The sequence below is a fragment of the Agelaius phoeniceus genome, chromosome 17 (genome assembly GCF_051311805.1).
Source record: "Agelaius phoeniceus isolate bAgePho1 chromosome 17, bAgePho1.hap1, whole genome shotgun sequence".
In the NCBI taxonomy this organism is placed as follows: Eukaryota; Metazoa; Chordata; class Aves; order Passeriformes; family Icteridae; genus Agelaius; species Agelaius phoeniceus.
The window spans coordinates 11762543-11786524 of NC_135281.1; the positions used below are offsets into that span (position 1 = coordinate 11762543).

The window sequence follows — 23982 nt, forward strand, 5'->3', positions numbered from 1 at the left end:
CTCCCGCTGACGATGGCGCTGCCATCAACTGACATTTAATTTGGAAGGATTGAAAGCTGGTGTCTGCAACAACTTCTGCCAAGAAACATTATGAACAGTCAAGACAGAGCATGGAAGTGGTTTTATGTTCCAAGTTGGGATGATACTGTGTAATTTTACATCTAATCACCTAGCGCGAGACAGAACCGGCACACACAGCTCCAAGAGCTCGTGCCTGCAGCTCTGGCAGATGCCTGGATCGTGAGAGGATGCTGCACTATGTGTGTTGTTCTGCCTAGGATGGCATTCTCTATAACCCTCCAAATCCAGAGGTAACAGCCTTTGCAAGAGTTTACAGGAGTGGAGAAAGTAAACTCCTCTCTTCCACCCTCCTTAATCTTCTATCCCTACAAATGTCTCTTCCTTCTGTTTCTGTTTCTCCCTTTTTTCTTCCTCTTCCTTCTTGTTTCCTCCACACCACCATGGGCTGCCCTGGCCAGCAGTGCTCTCCCTGCAGCAGCAGAGCCCACCTGGACAGTGAGCAGCTGGGGCACACCTGGAGAGCCCAGCCCCTGCCTCCTCCCCACCACCACTCTCCTTGCCTGGCATCCTCCCTTCTGTCAGCTTGGAATTCAGGCCCCAAAAAGCAAACCAATCATGGCTCACCCCTGAGTACACCTTTGAAATGATAAAACAACTCATTCCTGGTAGAGGAATCAGAGAAATGTAAGAAACAAAACCACCTAATGGGGCAGACAGGCAGTATTTATTCAGTTCCTCCCAGTGCATCACTCATAATAACGTCTTGCAGTGTACTTCAGGCTTGTTCCCCAAGAACAAATATAATTCTTATTTATAATGTAACAAAGGATAAAGCAGGTTTCCTGATTCTGATAAGTGACTCTCTGATTATTTCTTCAATAAAAATTGTCACATCTTTCAGATTATTCTTTCATGTTTTATTCTGGTTTGGAACAGAGACAGCACAGACGAGCATCTCTGCCTTGAATCCCTTTGTTTATTTCCTCATTTATAGAACCTTGGGACTTGCTAGAAAGAATTTCAGTGGTGCTTTAAGGACTTCTGAACTTTGTGGACTGGACTTGCAGCAGTGAGTAACCAAGGCCAGGCCCAGGGTCACCCTTTATCAGGTAATTGATCTGTGAGATGAAAACAGGTTGGAGGGAGTGAGGCGTTATCACCTTGGATGGTGACAAAGGGCTTTCCTGGAACTGCAAACACCAGCCCTTCCCAACCAACAGCAGCCCAAGATGCTGCTGGGGAGCCTGTCAGCAGAATGCCTGCTCAGTGCATCAGCATGCACCAGACATTGGCTTGATGCACCGAAATGGGGTGAAAAACGTGAAATGAAATGTGATCACCCCTTTGGACTCTCGGCTTGCATTCCAATTTCTCTGTAAAATACATGCCATATTATTTACTGTGTCTTCTTTTAAGGTAGCTGTCACCATATGACTTAGAAACTCCAAACATACTAAGAATGGGATTTTCTGTGTCAAAATGTCCCATTGAAATTCAGACACCTCCTTCTCACAGTCTGTGCAACACTGCGAAGCAAACAGGGCCCAGACCTTATTGGGAAAAAATCCCCAAACAAATGTTGTGTTTATGTAACCATCTATTTATTTAGGGCCGCTTCAGATACAGCTGGTTAGACTTGAAAATAACTGCATGAGAAAATGCAAACAATAATTTATGTAACCTTAAATGAGTTTTTGCAAGATGTTTTTGATGCATCTTCCTTGAACGCTCCCCTGCACATCTGGATATGAGGTCTGTAATTTAGCTTTCCTTACTCCCTATGGAACTTGTATGGAAAGGACTGTGCCCCTCTGTGAACTGCCCTGGCACAGAGTCTGGGGTCAGCAGAGTAGCACAAAATCCATTTCTCAAATGTGTCAGTCAGCCTTTGAAGATGCTGATACTGCAGGCAATGGTCACTCTGAGTTACATTAGCAGCTCTTATTGCAAACACTGGAATTAGTTTTCAGAAGAACATCCCTAAATACCCATTTTGATATGGTTGGATGACAGTAGTGGCAGAGACCATACAGAGAACTGAAGGGGCCTGAGGATGAAAACTGGTGGAGAATATTATGACAAAAGGGTTTTTCATCACAAGATGCTAAGAGTGAAACTGCTCCCAAGGACGGGCACTTGAAAGCTCTCCCTCACTTGGAATTTATTTTTACATTGCAAAAGAGTCCTTTTAAAAATGGTTTTAATGGTCTGAGCTAACTTTGACAAAAATTGATCTTTCAAAATGTCAAACATCATTTTAAAAGACCACTATCAATGCGACATTTTTGCAGCTATTAAAACAAAAATGCTAAATCTCTCCAGATTTTATTTTCTGACTGGTAATTACAATTCTAAAAAATCATTATTTTGTCCTAATCTGGGGGTGGGGAAAATGTTGTGGGGTGCTTCCTGCTTAATTAGGATCATCTGCATAAATGATTGCTGATGCTTCAATATGTAATCTGATGGACAGATCTGAGAGATTGTCCCACTTTTTACTTTAGGGGTTCTCAGGGAGGTGGCCATGGCCAAAGGAGCTGGGGTTGGGCTGCCTACCCTAAGAAGCCTCTGATGGTTACCCTGCAGGCTATTTTTCTAGGGAAGTTTGCTCAATTGCTTTGTCAAGAGCTGATACCCTGCAGTCATGAGGCCACCCAGCTCCTCTCCTGCACTCACTGGTGGAAGATGCTCTGCTGCTCATCTGTGGAGCAGATTTTCTGATAGTGCACAGCACTGGTAACCTTCCAGATTGTCTCTTTATGCCCAAATATGCTTTCTTTCAAACCACATCTAGCTGCTGATTTACCAGCAAATACTGTTCATTATCTTCTCTGTCAAACATCATCTTCTGATATCAAACATACAGAGAGGGGAGGGAACTGCACATAATTTACAAACCTAGTAATGCATTTCCCATCACACTCCTCTCCATTGCCATGGCCACAAAAAGATGGAATCAGCCAAGATAAAAGCATTTTCAGGGCTGAAGTTTAATGGCTAAAATAATTGCAGAAACATACACATCTCCAAAACAAACCACTTCCAGAATGAGTAATGCCTGGAGTATCCTCTCATCTACGACTGCACATCAGCACAGGCTCCCCTGTGAGCAAAACACACCAATATAGGGTAGGGTATTTTGATCACAGCAGATCTCTGGGGCTGGGCCAGCTCCCCTCTGCTGCAGGCAAACCACAGGGCTGGCCCTGAGTTCAAGAGACAAGGATGCTGCTCCTCTGATCTCTCTGAAATTCTCCGCAGAAGGTGACCACTATGATTCCTAAGCAGGCATTTTATTTGGCATATTCCTGCTTGGGTGGCACCAAACCCTCCCTTTAGAATAGCACATACCTGGCAGAAAAGCCTCCCACTTCTACAAGAGTCATTTGTTGCTGACTTACAAACCCCAATTCCCATCCTCAAACAGCTGCAATCAGCCTGGTCAGTTCACTCCTCCTTGGGCATCTACCCAAACCTTGAACCATCAAAACAAAATCCTTCCCTACAAACTGAGGTGAATTCTATGTTGGTATGAATAGGAAGCTACAATCTATTTATTTTTCAGGCATGTATAAGTAAGTTGGAAAGACCAACTTACTGAACATCTGGATAATATGAGTCACTGCATTTTTATGCAATTAGTTCCTCTTCTCAATTTGAGCCATCAGATTTAAGGTCACTGAGTATGTGACCTGTTTACTTTAACTGAAAACCACATTTATTTTTCTGGAAAGGCATTTAGAACAGAAAGCATTTTAAGTGCAAAAAATGAATAGCTTGAATAAAACATGATTGTACTGACATGTACTCTATTTAATGAGGATTTCTTACACAAAGTCCTCAGAATTTTTTAGAAAACTGGAATAACAGAACAACAATGAAAGGAAAATATTTAGCCTAAAAATTAGAAGAAAAATGGTGAGGTTACCATGACAAAAGAACAAACTGCTTCACTGCTTCAGCTCTGCTACTACAGGCTCCTAGATGCTTTAATGTGTAGTTCTGGGAAGAGAAACACACAGCTCCATCCTGCCTGTATGTGCCACCTTGCTGGCCTTATCCATGAGTCCTCTCTCAGCCTGCAGTGAATGGAGAACAGCCCAAACCTCAGTACCTGATGCTGTGATTATTTATAGCCAGCCCAGTGATGCTCACAAGTGTCTAACAAGAACAGTCCTCCCCTTCAAAGAGCCACCTTCTGCCACCTTTCTGGGTACTAATTAGAACAGAACTCAAGGAAATAGACAGGATTCGTGATGCAGAACAGCAAACACCCACATTTTGGTCCCTGTGCACACATTTCTGTATTTTTGGAAGTATTACATCCTCTGCAAATACAAACGCCACGATCTTGACACTGTTCCAGATGAGATGTACTATAAAAACTCCAGATACATCACAATTTAAATTATACTTTACAGAGCATGTAACAGCCTCTCTGCTGTTTACACTGAGAACTTCCTATTTTAAGAATATTTCAGAATACAAGAGACTGTATTTGGTCTTCTGACAGTCACAGTCCTTTGCATTCAAGCTGCCTTCTTCTTCTTATGCCCAGTTAAGAAAAGTAACTGATGCAGGGTGAAACATCCCACAAACTCACTCATGCTCTGGCAAATGTGTTGAAGACAATATTTAAGCAAGAAATAGAGCCAAAGATGCTCACAGGAATGAATTCTGCTATTAAAAAAACTTAGTACTAAGCCTAGGAAGAAGGAGTTAACAAAGTCTCTCTTTAAAATGCTAATAACAGACAATGGTCTGTGGATAAGTTAATTAGTGGAGCCAGCTTGTGTTTAATTATTTCACTTGACCTGGTGCAGATTTAGACAATAATCCCTTTAGAGAGGGGAAGGGGCTGTTGGAAAGTATGTGATGTACCAAAAGAAAAACTTTAAATCTGCCTGAGCTGAGCAGGTAGTCTTCTATCTGAAATTGGAATGATACACTCTTCTCCACTGTAAGACAAGCTCAAATAGAAAAAGAAATGCAGGTCTGAACCAGAGAGATTATGCTAAGGACCTGGTGAGCTTTCCACTCCAATACTTAACTTTTTTTTTTCCTCCTCCCTATTCAGCTGGGATTTTACTACTGAATAATGTATAAACCATCCCACTGTAGTCAGAGGTGGGATTTCTTGAGGAACTTGAAACAAGTGCAACCAGACTGTACCAGAACTCTCTGAACATATTAAAATGTGTGTGAAGAAAGAAAAGGATCTATAGCCTATTAGTATATGTGGAATTTTCTTACTGGAGAGGCTCTGAAGATTTCCATATTTAAAAGAAGGAAACTGATTAGGTGGGGTGTCAGTATTCTTGCTTGGACTCTATAATCGGATCCAATTAAACTCAAAGCTTTGTTTTATCTGAATAGTTCAACCCCAAATCATGCAGCTTTTCAATTTGGTAATATCTCTTCAACAGCTCACCCAAATATGAATAAAAAGCCATTACAGTTCCACATGTGAGTCAGTACAGTCTCCTCCAGAGGCTCCAGCATTTAAATACTGGCAATACTGAAAGCAAGCCAGGTGTATGAAGAAAGTCTAAGCCAAATGGGAGAAAGAATTTAAAAACCAAATTGGGAGCTACTCTGGCAGGCAGTAAATAGTGTCATAGGCACTGCCTGAGTGGGAGGAAACTCTTCCTTTCAAAGAGGAAGTCCCAGCCAAAGGGCAGGACTCACTCTTGGTGGAACTGGCTCCAAGGAAGATGTAAACTGGCTGCAGGTTTCCATCTACAGTTCTGAGGCTGGAGCATCCTCCTGTGCCCATCCTCAGGAAGGACACAGGGTGCACTGGGACCAGGGCTGAACACCTACACAGCAGAGCAGTAAACCCAGCCCTACTGCTCTGTTTGGCCCTCTTTATTAAAAGTGAAAGGCCTTAGGACAGGACAGGGCCAAGATGGGTGCAAGCAGATCACACAGCCAGGCTGAGCTCGCACAGACTCACAGCCAAATTGTGCCAACATAGTCTCAGTTCGTACAGCCAGGGATCTCCAGCCTGCTGCACTTGTGTCCTGATCATGCTCCTGGTGTACCTTTTTGGGAGATAAACACCATGGCTGTTTTTCTGTCTGCTCATAGGACTCCCACAGGTTTCAAGCTGTTTACCAGCCTCTTTCTTTGGAAAGCTCTTTTATTCTTTAAAAGTGTCTCCTATCATATCCACGTTTTTTCTTTTTTTCCTACTCATGCTATTTTCTTCCAAGGCCATGGCTCAGAGCCCTTCCTCTATCAGTTTTACTAGTCTATCTAGCTCTCAGGCTTTTTTTAAAGGAAAAATAATCAAAAAACCCTTTCCACACACAGGAACTCTAAAACTGATTGCCAGCTCCTTGTTTAGAGAGCTGCAGCAATCATGCAGAAGAGCAAAAGGTACAGATCATTGCAGAAACACCCACCAGAAAGACACACAGGCACTGCCATTTGAGGAGCACAAATGGGGAGACATATTCCTTCTGGGAATTGTGACAAGGTTTTAGAACCACTGGCACTGTTCCCTTCTTTATTAAAACAAATGGTGTGCTTTCTGTGACAAGGATTTGCTCACATCTTTCCCACCCTGCAACAAAGCTATGAGGGATCCCTTAAGCAGTGCTGGACCAACAGTGCTCAGAGCAGATTTGAGCCCTTCCCCTCTGCTAACTTCTGGTATCTCAAATTACTGCAAGTGGCCCTCCACTGAGTGCACAACACACTTGCAAAGCACTAAACAGGGTTAATAAAATGATTCTTCTTCACTGATGAGTGGTAGTGCTCCTCACCATAATTTGCTGAGAAAGGTCATTCTTGTCTATAATGAGAAAATGAAATACACTGGAATGATGGAGCAAACTCAAATCAGTCCTATGTACAATGTAGAAACATAAACCAGAATCCAGCATAAATCTGCTGGCTAAATTCAGCTTATGGCTAATCAGCTCTTCCTTTGACAGGATATGCTGCTGTGGAAATGGGATAATTTTATAACTGAATAATTTAACCAGTTTTATCTTTAAGTAATGATTTCAGGCATATTAATACATAAAGATTCAGTATTTACATTTTCGTTACATGGCCCTGAAAAATTACAAGGTATCAGGGATAAGGTGGTATTCACCAGAAATGATGTGCACAGAGTGGATTTCATCCCTCAGAGTCACTTTGTGCTCCACAAATCCCTGGGATGGCACGTGGCTGCCAGGCAGACACCGAGGGCAGAGCCAGGTGTGTGACAGCAAGGGGACAAACTCCTCCTCAGTGGCAGAGGGGCAGAAACACGTCAGGGCCAAGGCTGGAAGGGACAAGTAAAACACAGTCTGAAAGAGGATGCTGAAGTATTTTACCTGCTTATCCCTGCTAAGACTCTGGTAGTTTATAACTGCCTTGAAGACATGTTCCACAAGGACTCCCAATCAGTGCTTGAATGCTGTGAGAAGTGGAAAAGCCACTTAACCCTGGAGGTCTGTTCCAGTCCCTCATCATCCCAGTCACTTGGGGAGCCTGCAAGTCTGGAAGCTAAATACAAGGACTCGTGGTCCAAATTCATAGAAATGGATGTGCCTTGCTGGCAAAATAATTACTAATGCCTCACTCTGGTTCTCCTCCTGTGAGTTCAGCTGTGGAGGCATTTTTCTGCATGTTTTGATGCAGTGATATGGGAAGTTCATCTTGAAAAGCAAGATACTCATGGCTCCACAGAGCCTAACAACCTTGTTTTAGTTCTTCTCTGGAAACAGCAGTGACAAGAACATGAAAAGCAGAATCCCTCTCATTTTAAAGAACTCCTGTAATAGATACAAATAGCAAACAGGGTGGATGTTGGATTGTGCATGTCAGAAGGTGACATGCTTGTAGCAATTCTGCATTACTCCTCTCTGCTCCTCGGAGAAGGCTAATCTGACTGAGGAAAATGGGAACAGGAGCTCTCAGGATGCAGTCAAGCCATTTAGATGTCACTTTCCCTCATTCCTTGTATTCTGTCAGTACACACACATGAGTGACAATGTGCCCAGGTAAACTCATCCATCACTGGTGTGGTGTGGGATCCCTCAGCCTCACACTGCAGCAGATGCTCCTCCAGCCCTGCTTGGAGCAGCAGAGGCAGCTTTGCAGAACATCACAGTGATTATGCAGTGAGGGAAGTAATTACCATGGGCCATGATAATTTAGAACAGAATAAATTCCTTTTGCTGCATTCCAGGGGTGGATGAAGGATTGAGAGCTGCTGGACTCCACTGTCGGGGGGAAGTTTTCTGGTACAGAAAGCCAGGCTCAGCCTGAGTTACCTGCTGGCTACATTTGGATGATTGGCTGGCTGGAAGAGACAAACCCAGCCTGAACCCACTGTATTTGGGTAATCTCAGACTAGTGGATGTCTATCTATGGGAATTTTTCACTGGAATCTCAATGGCTAAAGTAATTTCTGTACCAGGGCAACGCCTTGTTTACTCCCAGCCAGCGTTTGAATGAACAAGAAGGTTTTGAAAAGTTATTGCGATGACCTGGAGATAAATGTACCCAAAATAGTTACTGCAGATAGTAAAAAACCATCCCTGCTCAGTGTTTGGAGTAGTGTACAGTTGTTGTTTGTTTTTTTTTTTTTTCTTTTTCCTATAACATAACATTTCAAATTCTGCACTATCAGAAATGTGGAGCTGCACCAAACCCAGAGTTTTGGAAAAGAAATCAACTGTCTCTGCTAATAAGAAGAACTTCTCCTCTTCCCCACAAAAATTCTGCCATTTCATTCATAAATAAAATAAACCTCTAACTCAGTTGTTGGCAGGCTCTCCCTTTTATCTTTCACTCACTTGAGAAGGACCAGCAACATCACGTTTTCAGAAAGCCAAGTGCAGTAATCATAGAATCGGATTTCATGTATTTTTAAAAGCATTTGCAGCAGCAGAGATCCAATCACTTTTAAAAGAAATACAAACATACAGAAATCTGGAAGAAGCAACTCAGTGCTCCTGACTTCCTTCATTTCTCCAGCACCAGATGAATGTGCTGGGAAGGGACTCCTTTCTAAGGGACATCTCAAAAAGTTAGCAACATTATACTACAAGCACCGCAGTGCTGAAACACTTATTATCTCAAATAAACCTGGGTGACATTTGAGATGTCTCAACATTTATTGGCCTGCCAGCAGAGCCTGGGATCAATCACCTCCTTTTCTCTCATTCCTTTTTTTTTTTTCCCTCCTGCTTGCTCAAAGTCCGTGTTCATAAAATATTTAGGGGAAGCTCTTCAGAGGATGATATTGCCTATCCTATAGTCCCACTGCAGGTTTACTGTGCTACTGAGACAGATATTCTGCCACCAGAGAAATCAAAATTGGTCATGAGGTTGAGTTACTGCACCAGGAGCACCATCAGACTGACAGCCTGGGCCTGATCCCACCTGGGACACTGGGCTGAGTGGAAGGAACAAAGAAACACGCGGAACAGAGCTGGTCACTTTTGCAAGGTTAGACAGAGGAATGTTACTTTTCAGGATGGAAAACAAAAACATGAATGTTCTGTTGTGTCTGAGACTCACCTGACCCTTTCTTACCTCTTGCAATTTTCTTCCCAGTGGGGAAATAAGCCCCCCAGATTAATGAAACGTGGAATTCAGACGTGCTGCTAAATGAAGCCGTCAGTCTGGCAGTGCCTCGTGTAGTGCCACCCACTCCTGCAGCAGCCTGCCATAAATTAAATCAGCTGCCACGGTCCTTCCTACCCCTGAACTTTGCCACAGCCTGCTCATCTCCTGCATTCACAGCCTTCCCTGTAATTCACACATTCTGTGCTCCCACCATCACACGATTTTCCCCTCCTAATTTCATTAAATCAGCTGCAGATTTCCTAGGCTACTCCAATGTTTTCCTGCAGCAAGTATCTGCTTTTAACCTTCTCATCCAAACCTGGCTGTCTGAATGCACTTCTGAACCTCTCATGACCCTAAATCCCTATAATTTCCCCCCTTAGTTCAAGGGATGGGTGTTCCTTTGTTCCACCCTTGGCATTTCTCACCTTCAGCCATCCAGGCTTACATCAGGCTGTTGCTAAACTGTCTTCCTTTAATAATCTTTATGAAGTGCAGTCCAATTAACTTTATCTTCCTTGGGGATCCATTCAATTAAATGCAGTCATAATGAGAGAGTGGACACAGAGCATTGTCACCATATTTACATCCAGATTAATAGGAACCAGGTAAGGTAACTTTAAAGCCATCGATATTTTAGTATTTGGGCTTTTGATTGTGCTATCTTCAGTGTCAGGCACATTTAGGAGAGACCAGCATAATTTGAGAGGCTGAGTTTTTAATTTCCTCCATGGTTTGTGGAAATGGGGGTTTAGAAACAGCAGCAAAAATACTGACTTGGTCTTTAAATAGGTTTCTCACTGGTCAAACAAAACACTTGTCCTGACACAAAATAAGCTAAAACTTCATCCAGTTCATTCCTTCATGGATTGAAGGTAATTTAGGAAACCAGCAAAGAACCAATATTTAAGTGGAGATGCTGGGAACATCAGGAAATCTCATTCAATGAGCATGCAACAGAAATGCTGAGCTAGGAACACCAGTTCTGAAGTGACTTTTCTCCCTTTTGAAAGACAAATGCTGGATCTGGAACATGGACCTGTCTCTCAGATATGGAACAGCTCCAGAAGTTATTTTTATGCCTGCTTTGCATTGCAGAAACAAGGGAAAAGGGTCCAATGGAGACTGAAAACCTCATTCTGTATCACCACAGCTTAACTTAATCATGTCTCAGGCACTGATAAATGTGTCAATAAGCATTTGGAGAAATAACTGGTATCCAGGGAATTTATCTTGGTTATAGGAGTTTCAGCTGAATAGGTCAGATTTGTTAACATTTTAATTTACACAAATCTGCATTCCAAATATTGCTCTTCGTCTCCTTTTCCTAACGACAAGGAAATGTCAGCAGCAACCCCAAATTCACTCCTTTAATAGCTTCCTCAAGTTTTCAGGAAAAACAAACAAAAATAAAAAACCAGTCTGTGGCACAGTAATGGAGGTATTTAAACACAATTTTCAACTTAGATGCAATATCACTTTATGTTAATAAACCAGGAAGTTTTGCCAATTCCAGATGCAATCCTGAAAGCAGGAGAGAGAGCTGGGAATAAGCATGCCCTGTACCTTCAGGGCAGCCCCAGGATTATGCCCAGAGCTGGTTGTTCTGCCTTGATCCAAGTGTCCCCTGCCCACCCCTGTACTCAGCCTGGGACAGTCAGCACCAGATTTCCACACACAATGTGCCAGCTGTGATTTCCTGGACCCTGTGCACAAGGGAACTTACATGAAGCACATGGTTCCCCTGCAAGTTTTTAAAATACTTCAGATGCAAAGAGAGAAGCAATAAAAGAGATTCTGACTTATCCTTTCCCCCTAATTATCACCTGCCTCTTTTCTGAGCTGATTTGCTGAGATTAAAACCTCTTTCCCACCAAGTTATCCCAATCTGTGTTTCTGAAATTAATATAAACTGACGACCTTTCTCTGCCCGTAACGCCCAGCATTCAAATGCTGGCCCCCACTGATGTCAGGGGGGCAGTAACAGTTCTTTCATTTCCATAAAATCAGCATTTTCCTGCCAGAATTTCAATTTCTTCTCTGAGTACTCTGCTACCATCCCCCTGGGGGCTGCCAGCAATCTCTCCAGCACTTGTTTCTCCTCTTCCACTGCAAGCCTGCCGCAGGCTCTGGCACTGCCTGGGATCATCTACCTGCTTAAGATTCAGCAAACTTCCCAGCTCTTGGAATAAAAGGAGCAGGGAAAGGTCAAATCCACCCTAGGTTGTGCTTGCAGAGTCTGCCACATCAGGTGGGAAGGAGCAGGTGCTGGAGCTCCTCCTGCTCGCCCAGCTCTGCTTCCTTACTTCACACCTGGAAAGTTCTCTGCTCTCCTGACCTTCTCCTTGGAAAGCTGTTCCACACAGCATGTCCCCCCTGGGCCAGCTCACCCTGAAATGGTGCTGAGGGTGAGCCCTGTGCTGTTCCCAGCCAGCATTCCCATCCCATCCCATCCCATCCCATCCCATCCCATCCCATCCCATCCCATCCCATCCCATCCCATCCCATCCCATCCCATCCCATCCCAGTGTCTCGGGATGCTCCTGGGCTGCTGAGCTGCTGCTGGGGCTTTTATCTGCTCTCTGCAGCTGCCTTTGGGATTCCTCCCCAAGCTCTCTGAAGCAAAAAAGCAGCCCCAGAGATGGGAATGAAATGGGCACAATGCCTGGCAGGGAATGTCTCCTGATTGGAGCCTGGCACAGCACCAGCAGTGGGGCCAAAAGAGTGCTGCTGGTCTGAGGGGCATGGGAAAAATCTCCAAGGTTCTGGAGGCTTCACCTCTCAGAGTTTAGGTCTCAGGCCCATATTTGGGGACGACTCCTGCTTGCCCTCACATTGCCACAGGGGAGGAAAGGAGAGAAAGAAGAACAAAACCAGTTTCAGGTGCCTTCTCCCAGAAACGCAGCACATGGGGCTCTCCCAAACTGGAGTCGCCCAGTGGATGTGTTGGCTCTGGGGACTGTCTGAAAATAAACATCTGAGCCTCAGACTAAGCAAGTCCTTCCTTCCATACTCTCTGTGGCCCATTGTTCCCATCACTTGGTCCACAGAGCTCTCCTAGTTCCATTGAGCTGAATTTCATCACCTGCACACTCCATTTGGGAATAAAACAAAACTGAAGTTCTGGGGTTCTCTCCCTTTACACCCACTGACCCCATCCCCTCCTTCCCCACTCACTCCATCCCACCACTGACACTGCACTGATTTTTGTTTAATGTGTGAGGCATAAATGCTTTGTCTTGAACTACACCCCCAACTAGAGGAGGCAGAGCTCTGAGAATCACGTTATATAGTTTACACTGGCAGAGTATTATTTTGTCAGTAAAAGTGAAATTTCTGCTGCATTTGGAAAACCTCCACATTGTAAAATGCCAGAAAGAAGAGGCACTATAGGAAGAACACCACACAAACCTGAAATTACAGGAAGACATTTTACTAGTTTGGAAATGACACAAGGACATGAAGTGTGCTAAGTGCAGGCTGTGTTCCTTTTCCAGGGATCACATGCAAAGAACTAAGAAAGACAGGTCTAGAAAGGGCGACAAATGTCTGTCACTTTATCTCCCCCCAACAGAAGGGGGGGACAAATGACCATTTATTCATCCTCCGATGCTTCCTGGAGTATTTTCTACATCTTTGAGTTTTACAAACTTAGGAAAGGAAAATATCAGCTCCTGTAGTTTGAAGATTCTCTCAGGGTTTCATTGACTGATATGGATTAAGACAAAAATATCACATCAAAGCCACGACGCCCCACAGTTGCTGCAGAAGCAAAGACTGTGATCTCCACACCTCAACTGCAGCTTTTAGAGCCTTGGCATTAAAGACAGGGGTAGGAGTGTCGGGGGTAGGACGGTCGGGATGGACGGAGACGAGAGATCTCTGAAGCCAGGTCGTGGAACCTGGGGTTTATTGCAAAGGGTGTGGGTGCAGGGGTCCTGCTGGGAGCTGCCAGCCACAGCTCAGAGCAGGCCCAAGAGAGGTAAAGACAGTGGTAAAGAGGATGAGAGAGAGAGAGAGAGAGAGAGAGAGAGGATGAGAGGATAAGAGCGTAAGAGAGCGAGGTTCCCCTTACAATACAATAAATCTTCTTCTGTGTTGAATATTCTGATTCTCACTAACCAATCTAGTACGATATACAAATCCTACAGCATTTACATACAACCTATAAGAATCATTACCTTATCATACTGTGTTACATTTTAAACCCGAAAAACTACTCTCTGGACCCCTTCTGCCAAGCTAGTAGGGTCTGCTCTGACCCTTGGACCTGTCTGCAAGCAGAGGGTGTTGTTTCATCAAAAGGGGATTACCTTCAGCTGGCCATACCATTGTTTTCCAGTTGATCAGTAACTAAGGTATCTCAAAGCTTGCTTTCATTTCAATCTCGTTTATAATTTCCATATTCTCAAAATCTTTTGCCAGGCAATCATATCTATAAGGCTTCCCTGTTTCATCTTCCCCACCAGACAGGGTTTGTGCTTTTCACATCAGCAACCCTCACCAAACACCTGGTGAGATGGTTCCAAACTCACCTCCCTGTCAAGGCCAGCAGCCACGGTGACGATGTCGCCGGTCTCGCTGTTGATGGTGAACATGTTCTGGGAAGGGCTCTGGGGGGTCTGGGTGACGATCCTGTACCTCACCATCCCGTTGGCCGTGGTGGCGTCGTCCGCGTCGTTCGCCGTCACTGTCATCACGTAGGTCCCTGGAACAAGGCAAGAAGAGTTAGCAGGGCCACCTCAGTGCAGAGCACACTGTGGTCCCACTGACCTGGGGGCATGCATTCTGTTCAGAAATGCTGTGGAATAGGCAGCTCACTTCAATCCAGGCAGGCAAGGCGAGGATTATGGAAATAGCAACACTGCTGAGATGGATGATCTGGAGGGATGATGATTACGTGTAACTGGTAGATAGAGAGAAGTTATGTGAGGGTATCTATGATTAACTTCTAATTCTTTCAGTGATTGTAAGTTTTAGGGCAGCATTTTTTGTCCTGCAATTTTCACAGATTCTCACAGGAGATTTTTTTTCCCATCCAATCACTACATTCACATGCATTCAGAAGCAGAATTTAATAGTGGAAAGCCCATCAGACTTCTCAGCAGCTTCAGAAGGACACCATCAACATGCCCATGCCCAGTGCAGGAAGGAACTGCCTGCAGCTTCCAGTTCTTGGAGAAACTTCCACCTTTCTTTTCCCTCCAGGATTAAAAAATCCATTTCTGCAGAGCAAATACAACAGCTGCTGCCCAGCAGGACAGAAAATCAATTATTTGGTATGTGTGGCCAGTGATGTATTGAATTGTTGGTTTGTTTCTTGCCAATCATCAGTGTCTTCATTTGCCTTGCAAAAAACAAATCCCTACATTCTCGATATGTCGGAGTGCACTGATGCACTGACAGGCTCATTAGCACTGGAGTCTGGCAGCAGGGTGTTCTGCTAAAGTGGGAAATTATCATTAGGAGCGTAAAAGATGTTACTTGATTGGGTGGACTCCTGCAGCTGCATGGTCCTGTGACCCCCCCAGAGCTCACAGGGCCCAGCTTTACACTTGTTGTATTGGTGGGAGGGAATGACTAGAAGGGCAGGCACACACTGCTGACACAAAGCAATCTGCAACAGTGGATGACTATAATGATATGAGACCTGAGAAGAGGAGTGGGAGGCAAAGAGAGACAGCAAAACCAGACATAACCTCGTTTGTGATCACCAAACCCAACAGCATCCATGAAAAGAGGGAAGGTGCCACTCGAACACTGTGCATTTGGGAAGTCTGAGCACAGACCAACTTATGAACCTGCCATGCTGGAGAGATGCAAATGGTCCCAGCAAGAACCTGAGCTGACTCCAGATGGAGCCACACGTGCTTTACAAGAAGAGCTGAGTTTGCTCTGGTCTCTGGGTTAGATGTGAGCCATGGACAAACCTGAGGACATGTGGCTGCATCAGCACCATGCTGTGTCTCCTCTGGCTCACCCAGCCTGGTCACACTGGGAGCTACCACACTCCCAGTTCAGGAAGACCAGAGAGCTGCAGAGCTTTTATCTATTTGCAAAAGACTTGAAAAACACCACATGCTCTGAATGGCTGCAGCATTTGGTACCTTAGCCAAGTGTCTTTAAGCCCCTCAGCACGTAGGAAATCCCCCCAGCACCTTTCCCAACTCTGGGAAACCAGTGTTTCTCAGTATTAGCAGAAGTGCAGAAGAAGTTTGTATTTTTGCAGTTGTGTGAAGTGTTTGCTGCTCTTCCATCTGCCTCAATCAGGCTCTTTTTGTACTCGGTGGTGATACATATATTCCTGTGAGTTTTCTTAGTTCAATAAGAATTATAGATTAAAAAATAAATGAATGTGTAAAGCAAATCTTAATGATGAATACATTCCTGTTTTTCTGCAATAATCCTGATTCACATTTGTGAAATGAAAACAAACTATTCAACAACTTTAACATTCTCCCGATCAATAAACTTCAGAAGACGGAAGGAACACTGAATTGAAACAAGGCTGTGCAAGCAACAAATTTTCTCTATTTTCTCTACAAGCATTCGTTTTTTGCTCTTTTGCAAAACGAGTTATCACGAGACAGCTGATACAAATAATGAAACCAACCCTTAGATAACTACAGGGAAAATGTACAGGAGAAATTTAAATAGGAAATATGCTGAATGAGATGTTTGATTTGGAATTTGTGTTATCTTAATGCATTCAATACTGAAAATATCTCTGAACAGAATGTCAAAACCTGGGGCTAATGAAAACAGAAGCGGAAGGGGAAAACAGAATCTATTTTAGGACATGTGCAGTCTTAGGATGTATTCCAAAAAACAGGTGGTATTTCATGAGGCACTTCTAGCGCAAAAAAACAGCTCTGAAAGTCATTTGGACTTCCAGGTTCAGACAAGGGCACCCCAAAATTGTGGTCCCTCCTCATGTGGGATGTCTCAGACTGTACTGCAGGTTCCAAAATTAACCAGCACATGCATGAAATGGTGGGGGAACCTGCCAGGCAGCAGCTCTGGTGGGAGGGGATGGGAGACAGCAGCTGTACTGTGGATGGAGAGCACAGAAGGTCTCCTTCACTCTTTCTCTGACCCTTTTGCTCCTTTCCTGCAGTGTAGGACTGGACTAAGCACATCTGCTCTAGAGAAAAAGGACTATTTCAGCAGTATTTGACCTGCATCTCCAGAAAGGGAGATGGGGCTGGACAAATGTCTCTAAAGCCATGAACTGAGCACCAGGGAGCTGTATTTCAAGAGGCAATCTGCTCCCTATCTCCTATCTTTAATTTCCATTATGAAATCCAACCACAGAGAAAATAAAGAGAGGAACTTGGCATTAATTACTATCTTGTAACTTAATAAAAGGCCCTCTGCAAAGGGCCCTGTGTGGCTGCAGCACACACGGAGCTGCAGCAGCCACTTCCTTCCTGGCTCTCCCTGGGGCTGTCTGTCTGTCTGTCTGTCTGTCTGTCTGTCTGTCTGACCACAGTCTGCTGGCTGCAAATTGCTTCTCCCTCCCCACAGTCTGGACAGTGGCTGGCATCTCCTCTCCCTTTCCTGTGTGCACCTTTCCCAGCTGGCAGTGCTGACCAACAGCATCTCCTGTTCCCCATGCTGAGGGCACCATCCCCAGGAATGGCTCCTGAGGGATCAGCTGGTGTAACCCACCCCCCTGCCATGTTCCACTTGGTTTGCTTTGCATTTAGCCTGTCTTTAAGCAAGATTTACCCTCCAGATACCTGCATGCTGCAGTGAATGACACAAACACAGATCTGTGCACAAGAGTATTCCACAGAGTGATGTGGATTTACACAGATAAAGTGTCTGACATCCTCTGGGTGCTGTATAAACTCTTGCTCTGTACTCAGATGGTTGGTGATGATTTACCTGCAATAAAGTAAGTAATGTCATGCTTCTATGTCCTTTACACGGAGATACATCTTCATGTACTTTATATTAAAATAAAGGCAATATATCCCTGTATCCAGCCCCTAATACTACACAAATTAGGCAAACATACAGTGGCAGAGAGCACAGCTCTAACACACTCGAGGATTGAAGCTGGTTTTGTTTGGTTTTAAGTGACAAAGTACTGACTGCTTAATCTGGCCCACAGGATGTGTGTCTTTTGTGGAAATCAAAGTATTAACCACACCATATTTACAGCTCCATATCCTACCCAAACAGAGGCTAGGAGCAATTACTACAGACCAAAACACTGAGAAAACTCCTCCAAGTCACACTCAAGACCCTCAATCTGTACTCTGTCAATTTTGCATCAGATCCTGCTGTGGTGAAGAAGCTCCAAGAGCAGGTTAAACAAGTGTAAACAGGGCAAGAGGGACTTTCTGCTTTCAGTGCCTGAGAAAAGCATCACCTTTATTTTTCTGCTCTCCAGAGCTTGCTCTCAAGCACACTGACAACATTAAAGGAATGCATAAAGTGCCCAAACTCAGAAATTTGCCCCAGTCTGTGCAGTGTATCACAGGGTGAATACCCAGTGCAGGTGTAACAGATATATATCTGATATAACTGCATTAAACTACACACCTGGCCTGACTCAGGTATGTCACCTATTGAAAGAAAACCATTTCTCATCAAATAAGGCACATGGTATGTTAAATAAAATACCAAACCTAGTACATCATGTCAATATTAAATCAAATTTGCTGCATGTTGAACAGCTCTTCTGAGCAGCAGATTGAATTACCATGCACAGCTAGTGATGACAAGATTACTGTGCATTAGCCTTCATTAACTAATGTGCAGAGTTCATACATCACCTGAGTTAAAATTAATGGATGGCATGACAAAGGAGATCTATCAATGAAAGGCAAGACCTCCAGAATCTGTAACTTCCCAATGCCTTCCCTTTGATTTCCCAGAGACTGTTACCTCCCAGATGTTATTTTGTCAAATGAGATGGTTTTGTTTCTAACCATGGATAAGACACATGAGAGAAATGCTTGAAAGCAAACCTTATGGAAAATATTCCCATTGGATTAATTAAAGTTTCTACAGGATAGGCAAAAAAAAAAAGCCTTACAGAACCTGGGGGAATGGAAGCAAAGGGAGATAATTTATACCTGTACATTCAGTTTTGTTTGTCAATTTTAAAATGAATTGCATCTCCTTGCAAAAGACTGCAAAGAGATTTTGCTAGATTCACCATACCTCATCCCATCTGTACACACTAAGGAAAAAGAAAAGCAGAACAAGAGAGATAGCTGCCCTGAGCATGTGTAAGCAGATAAGCACAGTCATAAACAAATGTCCCCCTCAAATCACTCTGGAATCTGAGAATCAGCCCAGTTCTTTGTAGCTCAGACAATCCCAAAGCATGCTGAGGGCTGCTAATTCCCCTCACGTTGTCTGCAATCTCTGCTCTCCCATCTATGCAACTTCATTTCTCCATAAAGATGGAGCTTTCAGGAGTTTAAGGCACACAAAAAATATTTTGGCACAGTTGTGCTCCCGAAGTCTTTCTTACAATTGCTTTATAATTGCCATTTTTCTAAGCTGGTTTGATATCCATTAGTTAGATTTAATGCATGTTAAAATAAAGAGCTAATGGGCACTTACCAGGAAGCCAACAAAATATAAAAATCAAAACTCCTTTCACTTTGCCCTTTATCCCACATGTCACTGCAAAACCACATAATCCTCTCAGTCTTTTCCTATGATATAAACAGAAAACACTAAAAATTCACCCACTTTTTACTGATAATGCTGTTTCTCTATCCAGCTTTATTTTACAGTTTATGTTTTTAAATGGCTGGTAAATGGCTGCAGAATCATTAAAGGTTGGTTAACCTTCTCAGTCTAATTTTGACCTACAAGATACTTAATTTAATCATTCCCCCATAGAAAAGGACGGAATCATTATGTGCAGACATGTGGTGCTAGCCATGTTACATTAGATCTTCATTAACCCAAGTTAATAATGGCTTTGTACTAATGGAAACTTCCCCTTACTCCTCATTTTTTCCCCCTAAATTGGAAAGCTCACTTAGTGAATCCTCTGCATCTGATGCTAGATAGAGAAGACAGTAAGACTTGTGGGAAGATTAAATATTGAAGAACAGTGCAAAATTTACATTTCCTAAAGCTAAAATTTTCCACTCAGAACAGTTTCCTGATAATCATTTCCTTCCCCACAGAGGATGGGAATCTCATGCCACTACTCATAACAGACACACTTCACTCTTTGGGTGATTTCACTCATTGCAAGGAAGTCTCAGGGACAGAAACACACACAGGAAAAAGCAAAGGCATCAAAACCAAGTTCCAATGAGAAGAATGATGGGATCCTGAAAAAGTGCTCAGAGTACAACTGATCTTTCTGTAACGTTAAAGACTAAAGCATTTCACCTAACAAAACTGCATCCTCAAGTGAAAAAATAATAAATGTATTCAATGGGTGATGTGAAACAATTTCACACACTTGTTGTTAAGGGTTTCAAGTGGAATTGGGTAGCTGACCCAGCAACAGTGCTGAGTGGAGTCACAGAGGTGAACAGGAAAATGGACACGACATCAAGATGACCCAAGTGAGTGCAAGTACTGCAGGTATAATAAATTGCAAATATACCTAAATTAAACTGCATCCCACATGCTCTGGATAAAAAAACGAAATAGGAGCAGCATGTTCCTTCTGAATGATATTCTTTCCGTTGTAACTGATAGCTACTGTCATTCTCCTTCACCATAATTTTTGTAATCATTGGCAAATTTTGACCTTTCAAGCAGCTAACCTAATTCATAACGGATGCCACTTCCTAATTAGCAGAGACATTGGATTTTCAGCTTCAGACAGGGCAAGAGCCAGCCTAATGAGAATAAAGAGAGCGAGCAGGTCTGGAGAGACAACAGAGAGAGCTGAAGAGGCTGCTGTCACCCAGGACGGAAATAAGAGCCCCTGATGGTTAAAAATGGAATAAATACCTCCGGAGAGCCAAGGAGCAGATGCACTGACTGCAGCACACACGTGGCCCTTACAGATTTGGAGATCCCTCCCCTCCAGCAGCCTGCAGCTCACTGAGACCCCCTTACCCCAGAGGAATCCCACCAGTCCAACGTCAGGGTGGGCAAAGGCACATCCAGCCTCTGGCTGCATAAATCCACCAGGTTCAGCTTGGCTGAGTTCCTGAACACACAACCTCTCGATTTCCAGGGCTGATTTAAAGGAGAGGGAAAGCATGGCTCCTCAGGACAAGATATCCTGAACATCTCCACTGAACTGTGCTGAACACCCAGGTTTGATGCTGCACTGAGAGCATGTGTGACTCCAGAAACATTCCAGCCCCAGCTGCACACAACCTGACACTGAACACATCCTCCACAAGGCTGCAATCCAATCCCTGAGTTTTGGCACTAGAATACAAAACAATATGAAGTGGTGCAATATAATATAAATGTTATTATATATATCATAGTATGCTATTTGTAACTGCTGGTGAAAAGGAGGTGGAGTGTAGGCTATTACAGTGTTCAGCTGTAACTCCCTCCTACATTGGTGTCAGACCATGATTTCCACATTTTTTTCCTTTACATCAACATGGCCTTCTTTTTTTTTTTTTTTTTTTTTTTTTTTGAGGGAAAACCCACCAGTCTTGGGATTTACATTTTTTTTTCTCACTTACAATCCTATAATTCACTTCCTTGCTCTTGGGACTGGATGCTTCTGAAAAGGAAATTAAGAGCACAGATTTCATAACCACTCACCTTGAAAGAAAATGAAAAGCAGTACCACATGAGTCTGCAGAAAAACAATTTCTTACCTTAAAATTGTGCTTGGCTGAGCAAAAGAACTTGAAAAAGAATATTGTGTATCCTAAGTCTGTGTGTAATGTGTGAGAGAATACAATCAGGTTTAAAAGCCACTTTTAATAGCATATAGAGTGCAAGGATAAGAGCAGCACCTGCCCAGGGTGCAGAAGATGGCACTGCCATAGATGAATATATTCAAACTTGGGATGGGTTCAGAAGTAATGCACCCAACCTGTGAATACCTCTGGGATGAATGGAAGAATCCACTGAGTCCTACTCTGACCCTCTGGAATATTTTACCTGTGCATGATCTCTCTGGAACATTCAGCATTTGCATCATTTTAGTTTCTAGTGTTACAAACCAGAAGGTGTGGCAGCCCCATCCATGAACCTGCTCAGGTGCTGTCTTGAACTGGGACCTTCCTAACTGAAGAGTTCTAAAATGAACTCACCTCCAAGCTGGAAAAGCATATTGAATGTTTTGACTATGAGCAGTGCTATGGCATTTTTGCAATGGGTTGCAGTGGCAGGAAGAGGGATTCACTCTGTGTCCTATTAATTTTTTAAAATGAAGCATCATCTCTTCAGATTTCAGGCCCTGCTAGCCAGCTACACCTGCTCTGTTCCTTCACTGAACAAACAACCAGGCACACCAGGTATCTCCTCATGAACCGTCAGTCCGGAGAAGAGGAACAAGCCAGAACTGCAGAATCCAAATTCTCCCCATGAATATATATACAAATGCAACTAAATGCCTTAAAAGATTAATTTCACATGCCTTAAATTGCAGTTTAATTTGAAAACTAATTCAGCCTCATAATTGGCTTTCTGTTCAAATCACTGAGGCTAAAGATTTAAATTCTTAATATTCAGATGACTTTCGAGTTTCTGGCCCCATCTGTGCATTAGTCCATGGTGTTAATCTCTGAGGGAATCTCTGCTGGCATAGAAATAAAATAAACAAACTGGGACACTAGTAGAATAATCAGCTTTTAAAATCCTTGGGTTTTTTATATACTGTTTATTTTTTATGAGATTTCTTTAACTTGATTTGCCACACATAGATTTGGCTCCCAGCTATTTAATTTTTCACGTGGCATGTTATCAACAATTATTCTATCAGAGTTCCATGGACTCAGGAGGAGAAAGAGAAATTTTAAATTACAACATTTCTCATGTAAGAAATACTAATATTCCTTTATTTTGGAGGACTGTCTACACTCAGCACTCTTTCACATCACTCCTAAGAAGGGTGGTAGGAGTAAACTATCCTACACAGCTCCAGGAGAATGAAGGGGCTGGATAGAGTTTAAAAGAAGTCACCTGGACTTGTGCTATTGACTTGAAAGGGACCAAGATGCATCCAGAGAGTTAGTGAAGTGGAAAGGATAAATGGGAATGGAAAAGGCCAGTCTGACAGGAACAAATTGTTTTGGAGAGATGAGTTAATTTTTGACAATCTTTCTGTTAAAACAAAATAGATACAACCCAGAGCAAAGCACTCAAGTCACTGCAGAGCATTTCACATTGACCTTTTCAGAACTGAACACTTCAGTTAAGTGAGACATCCACATCCTTCCACATCCTTCCTACTGTGGTTATAGCAAAACTAAGCTTCTGCAGAGATGGAAGTAATCCTTCTCCATCACACTATTTTGTGATTAAATTCCCTTTCTTCTTTCATATTTAAGCATTTTCATGCCCTCTTATTGAGTAATTTTTTTTGAAACTCTAAGCCCTCCGCAAGGACGCTGCTGGGATCCTGCACACCCAGCAGTACAAGTTCAGGGGCTTGGGCTCACAGAGGGGAAAATCCCACTCCAAGCCCCAGTTCCTTCCTGCTGTAAGGAGCTGGTGTGATGCAGCTGGGAGGTGTGGGCATGGAAAAGGCAGCAGAATCCTTGCAGGGCAGGCAGTGCTGGGCAGCCCAGCCCTGCAGCCATCCCGCTTTGTCAGCGCTTGGAAGGCAGCGAGCAGCTCCAGGAGAGCTCTGCTGAGCAAGGCTGCCAGAGGGAGCAGGGGAATTGCAGCTCCAGCCTGCAGCTGCATTTTAAAAACTTGGCTGTGTTCTTCACACAGAGGCAAAGTTCAAAGAGGCAGAACATTATTCAACATGAGTAAAATATGGTCTTTTAAGATACACTTTCAAACAGTGGCGCGTTAAATCAAAAGAAAGCATGCAGGGGCAGAGTGAGGAAGAAAGATGGTCCTGTGGAAAAGGAAATCCTGCATCACTACTCCTGTTCTGCATTTTTGGAAGGGGCTACTTTTACACATTTTAAATTGCCCAGCCACTTGACCTGAGGCTAGATAAGCTAGAAATGCATTAAACTGTTTTTTCAGAGAGCATCATTCAGTTTAAGAGCCAGCACATCTGAGGATGTCCAAGGGCCAGTTCTCACTACAGAGAACTTCACCAAGAGTGAGCTCCTGATTTCAGGAACACTATGCTATGGCTCAAGACACTATTTCAATTAAGTTATTATAATCTTAGCCAGCAACAACAACCTATTATAATTAATAATACTTGATGATTTCTTTTCTATTCCTGTCAAGGGTTGCTTCAAGGTGACTTGCAGAGAGCAAGCTCCTTGGGAACCCGGGCTGAGTGCTCTG

The 23982-nt window shown here is 43.4% G+C and overlaps 1 protein-coding gene across 2 annotated transcripts in view; it reads right to left on the reverse strand.

Moving 5' to 3' along the window:
• The window catches only part of LOC129127871 (cadherin-4), a 421144-nt gene that overhangs the window by 60795 nt on the left and 336367 nt on the right, over nucleotides 1-23982 (reverse strand). For both annotated transcript variants that reach the window (XM_054644769.2, XM_077187244.1), the window contains one exon: nucleotides 14130-14302. In XM_054644769.2, the coding sequence (XP_054500744.2) occupies nucleotides 14130-14302 (173 nt within the window). The remainder of the gene's footprint in view (nucleotides 1-14129; nucleotides 14303-23982) is intronic.